Source organism: Amblyomma americanum, chromosome 10 (genome assembly GCF_052857255.1).
Source record: "Amblyomma americanum isolate KBUSLIRL-KWMA chromosome 10, ASM5285725v1, whole genome shotgun sequence".
Classification (NCBI taxonomy): Eukaryota; Metazoa; Arthropoda; class Arachnida; order Ixodida; family Ixodidae; genus Amblyomma; species Amblyomma americanum.
This window is the reverse complement of record NC_135506.1, coordinates 66,549,581-66,555,354: the sequence shown is the minus strand read 5'-3', so window position 1 is coordinate 66,555,354 and position 5,774 is coordinate 66,549,581. Positions and strand designations below refer to the sequence as shown.

Here is a 5,774-nt window from a genome sequence, read left to right as displayed (position 1 = left end):
CGGCAGCATTTCAACGCGCTGGGAGCTGCCATTTTGACAGAAAAGAATGGGAGGAGGGAGGGGGGGGGAAAGATGGTTGCCTGATTTGCCTTTGAAATTCGCTAAAATAGGTTTTAAAAGAAACTGAACTAATCTGTGCTTTTTCCATAAAAAATTAAATACCCGACGAGAATGTGGCAAAAATTGGGAAGCGAAAGAGTAATTATTGTTTAAACAGCCTTGTTTTGATGTTCGCGGCGCTTCGCGACGCTGTGCTCAGAGCGCGCCGGTTTTGAATGAGCCTCCAGCTCGAGCGCAACCACCCCAGGATATTTTGGACGACATCCGGGCCATTGTCCAGTGCCTGCTGCAGGCGGATTTTGCCAATCTACGGACACCTAGGCATATTTCCGGCTGACTGCCGGCCTAGCCATCGAGCTCGACCTAGCTCGTCACCTCTCCGCCGGGAACTGAGCGCCCAGGGACCCGCACAGATGGAGTACGCCGTGGAAGGCGACAAAATATCACCGTCGGAGCTCGAGGCCGGAAAATGGGAAACCATTCTTCGTTACCGCGACCGACAACGAGGCCTGAAGAATAAAGGGCCCGCATCAACCGACGACGAGCCTGCGCAGGGGCACGGCCAAGGCAAGTCTAATTCCAATTTTCCATCGCGAAAGAACGGGAAGAAGCTACTTGCACTCAGCAAGAAAGCCCTTCTCCCGCGCTTACCGACCGACGACTACAAAATCGTCTGCCGACCACAAGGTTGGAATCTGAGGGACTTTGCGCCCGGACTACTACTCTTCTGCGCCTGCGAGGTGGCCAGGCTGCCGTATGATACGGTGAAGAATGAAGACATTATCAGAGTCAATACGGCCAACAACACCTTTACGCTATGCACGCCCGATCGTCAACGGGCGACTGCATACGCCAATATTGAAAAACTGAACCTCCAAGGTCAAACCTACAACGTAACGTCGTACGTGGCGGCGCCCGAAGACTCGGTAAAAGGGGTCATTTACAACGCCTACGCGGGAGACTCGCCCGAAGCGGTTCGCCAAGGCTTCGGAAACCGAAACGAAGGAATAGAAGTTGTGGATGCCCGAAGGATCGGGAAATCCAGAACAATACAAATCACCTTTTTTTGGAAAGAAGCTACCCAGCCAAGTAATCTATCAGTGCGGCGTCTTTCGGGTCCACCCCTTCAGGGAGCAACATGAGGTATGCTACAACTGCAGGAGAGTAGGACACCGGGCCGATGTCTGCTACAAACCTACAACGAACCTTTGCCGCCGCTGCGGAGAAAATCACTCGCCTCCACCTGAGGGAGAACAGCCAACCTGCCAACCCGTATGCATCGTCTGCAACGGGGGCCACAACACAGGCAGCCGGAACTGCAAATTCCGGCTGATCAACAAGAACAAACAAGGAACGCCCCATGGCAACCAGACACCCAAGCAAGGGGACAACGACTCATCACTACACGGACACCAGTCCAGGCCCAGGAAGAAGGAACACGGTGCTACCGGAAAAGGAGGAAGCCACAGCCGGAACAACTCCAGCTCCTTCCCGCCCCTGGGGAACCCTGCAGGGAACGACAAGAGAAGCTCAAGCCGCGGACGCAGCGATAGCCGCTCCAATAAAAAGGTGAGCTTGCCAGCAGAGGCCTCCCAATCTATTGACGCTCGAGAGAAGGAGTTTCAGATCCAACTACAATCCCGAGACAGAGAAATTGCCAGCCTTAAAAAAGAGTTGGCTGACATTAAACGCCTGTTACAAGCGCATCAGGTACAGAATGCCACTGCGGCTAGAATGCCACCCACCGCGTCCCAGGATTCGACCAATAATGCGATGGAAACAGACGCTATTTGCCACACTCCCTCCAACGCGTCCCAGTCTTCAGCCCATAACGCGACGGACACAGACGCCAGAATAGCAACTAAAAGACCGCATCCTACAAAAGAAGGCGAGGAATCCAAAAGAAAGGCCGAGGCTTCGGAAGCCGACACCCCGCAGCCGTCGAAAGCGCCTACCAAACTCAGGGCAGACATCAATACTCTGTCAGAGAGAACTAGCGCTATATCAACAGAACAAGCAAGCTTCCAAGGCCTCGTTACTACCAAATTTGCAGAGATAGATATTCGCTTTGCAACACTAGAGGGACAGGTATCCCAAATAGCCACCTGCATGCAGCAAATAATGGATAGGCTTACAACTATCGAGGCCCGCCTACCCCCCACCTTGGATCTGTCCACGACGCCACAACCATCTATAACCCAACATGGCACCACGCCAAAAATTTGAAATTTGGCAATGGAACTGCAGAGGCTTCCGCCGCAAGCGGGCCCACTTGCAGCTCCACATCCAACAAGCACCGTCTGTTCCAACCCCAGACGTGATTGCATTGCAAGAAGCTAGCGGCAGGGCTACACTGCCTGGCTATAAAGCATATCTGCCACCTCATTATGATACTAGTAACGCAGCCGGCTCCTTCACAGCCACTCTGGTGCATAGAAATATCACCGCAATTCAACATTTTATAAATGATTCGGAAGAAGATTACACCCTACTTGAAATAGTACCAAGGCAAAAAGGAGGCTCAAATCTCTTCATCCTTAATGTATACAACCCTCCCAGAAACAAAGGCAATGGACTCCCACACTTGTTGATAAACACAGTAAAGCTGGCTGCTAGGGCTCAACTATTAATTGTGGGAGACTTCAACGCTCAACACCCAGCATGGAGATATACCAAAGCAACTCCGAAAGGGAACCTGCTCTGCAAATCATACAGTCACTAGGGCTCACAACGCTAAACAACCCGAGCGACCACACACGCATGGGTAACAGTGTATGTGTAGACACATCTCCAGACTTATCCCTCTCTAAAAACGTCAAGGACGCAAAGTGGGTCAACACCGGGCAAAACCTTGGTAGTGATCACTTCATCCTTAGCATCACCTTCCCCACGACAAAACTTAAAAACAAAGCAAAAGAAATACGAACCACGGATTGGGACAAGTTCAGGCAACTTCGCGACAAAACAGCTCCAAAGGAGATCTCTAACCTTAGCGACTGGGTTATCTCCCTGAATGAGGATGTCAGCTCCACTAGCGTTGTGGTGCCAGTTGAGAAGGAGGAGCAGATTGCAGACTCAAAACTGTTACACCTGTGGCAGGCACAAAAAGGCCTCCAAAAACGCTGGAAGCAGCAAAAACACAACAAGCGACTACGCAAAAAGATCGCTGAAATCGAGAGGCGAATTGAGGAACATACACTTACTCTCCAAACACAACAATGGAACCAAATATGTGAAAGCGTCAATGGACAGCTCGGAAATAAGAAGACATGGCATCTTCTAAGACACCTGCTCGATCCAGAACAAACACGTCCCGTGCAACACAGTCAACTGTACAGACTCATACATAAATATGAGGGTACAACTGAAGACCTAATCAAAGAGCTAGCAGAACGTTATCTAAACACGGATGATAGTACCACACAACCAGACTACCGGGGGACTCCTAATCCAAATTTAGACGCAGACATCACAGACGCAGAGGTCTGGTACGCAATTGGAAAACTGCGGACAACATCTGCGGCAGGCCCAGACAAAGTAACAAATAAGACTCTCAGGAACTTAGACGCAACGTCGATCGCGGCGGTTACAGACCTTATGAACAAATACTGGCATGCAGGCAACATACCACCAGAGTGGAAACACGCGAAAATCACTTTTATTCCTAAAGCGGGTAAGAAACTCAGCACTGAGAATCTACGCCCAATTTCATTAACATCATGCCTAGGCAAACTCATGGAGCATGTCATCCTCAATAGGCTCCAAAACTATGCGGAGGACATGAACCTCCTACCTGAAACAATGTTAGGATTCAGGGCCCAACTATCTACCCAGGACATTCTCTTGCAGCTTAACAAGGACATAATTGAAGCTGACGAGGGAACAGGAACGAAAGCAATATTGGGTTTAGACCTTGTTAAAGCTTTCTACAACGTCACCCACAAAGCCATCTTGACAAACTTGTCAGAAATCAACCCCGGAGAAAGGACGTACAACTACATCCGATCCTTCCTCACTAACAGAACAGCAGTGATAACGGTCGGAACAATAGTCTGCCCCAATCAAACTAGGAAGTAAAGGAACGCCACAGGGCTCCGTCCTGTCCCCTTTCCTTTTCAACCTCTCCCTCATCAAAATTCCCCCCAAACTGGCACAAATACCAGACCTACATCACACGTTCTATGCAGATGACATCACACTTTGGGTAACCAAAGGATGCGAAGGCTACATAGAAGACACACTCCAAGCAGCAGTGGACATCATCGAGGCATGCGCATGGGATTCCGGCCTCACTTGTTCTGAGCAAAAATCTGAACTCTTCGTGATCCGTCGTAAACAAAGAGGTAGGCGTACCACGACATCCCCCCCGCAAATAAACGTCTATGTTAATGGACGATCTGTCAAAGAGGTACAGACCATGAGAATACTGGGGTTGTATTTACAAACAAATGGAAAAAATACTGACACACTCACTAAGCTAAAACGCACGGTAGAAGCGACGGCGCGATTACTCCGCCGCATAGCTAACCGCAGACAAGGGGTGAGGGAAAGAGATTTATGCCGCCTAGTGCAGGCCTTTGCGCTGAGCAGGATACTCTATGCCACCCCTTATCTGAAATTTTCGAAAGCAGAAAAGGACAAATTGGATAGCATGATATGGCAGGCCTATAAGGCTGCGTTAGGACTCCCACTAAATGCCTCGACCGAAAGGCTTATGAGGTTAGGAATACATAACACCTACAATGAACTGAAAGAAGCCCATTTAATGGCTCATACAGCGCGATTAGCCAATTCCAGAACTGGCAGGAGTATTCTTACCAGGCTCGGAATTAACTTTCAACCTACGAATAACGATGCTAAAGTAGACTTACCCCGCGCCTATAGGACGGCCCTACTAATCAAACCACTCCCCAAAAACATGCACCCCTTACACCATGAGGGTAGAAGACAAGCACGAGCCAAAGCCTTACATAAGAAATACAGACAGTGCGCTGCAACACTTTATGTAGATGCGGCAGAATACAAAAATACCAATGCCTTTGCAGTTGTGGTTGTGAACGAGAATGGTGACCACATCGTCTCGGCGACAATCAAAACGAAATCCTCTGAAACGGCAGAAGAGGCGGCTATAGCCCTCGCCCTAGCACATACCCAAGGGAGGATCATCCTCAGCGATTCCAAAATGGGTATCAATAATTTCGCTAAAGGGCGAATTACAAACACCTCCCTTAGAATCCTTAACGAAACTAAATTCTCACCAAATTATTCCGAATTGATATGGGTCCCAGCCCATTCGGGGAATCCGGGGAACGAGGCAGCCCACAATAAAGCCCGAGGTTTCGTCGACCGGGCAGTGGATGAGTCTGGCTCCCTGAATTTCACGAAGGACTCAATGATCACATATCATGATCTCACCAATCATTTTAAACTAGAGAGGAGAATTTTCCCCCCTCCAGACAAAAGACTTACTAAAGAACAAGAGGTTACGTGGCGTCGTCTACAGACGAGATTGATACGCACCCCATCACTCCTCGCGCACATTTATCCAGATCTTTACAACCCAAACTGCAAACACTGTGGCCAACGTGCTACCTATGATCACATCCTGTGGGACTGCAAAATAGAGCCACCTCCGGGTGATCTAGTTACAGCTCCTTCTCTCGAGCGGTGGGAGACCGTGCTGGCTAGCTCTGACCCCAGAACGCAAGTTTTGG

General features: G+C 49.5%; 1 protein-coding gene across 1 annotated transcript in view; it reads right to left on the bottom strand.

Moving 5' to 3' along the window:
* LOC144108755 (tRNA dimethylallyltransferase) overlaps positions 1–42 on the bottom strand; it is a 17,682-nt gene extending 17,640 nt beyond the window's left edge. The window contains exon 1 of the mRNA XM_077641923.1: positions 17–42. Within this exon, the coding sequence (XP_077498049.1) occupies positions 17–32 (16 nt within the window). The 5' untranslated portion in view covers positions 33–42. The remainder of the gene's footprint in view (positions 1–16) is intronic.
* Positions 43–5,774: the final 5,732 nt, after the last annotated feature.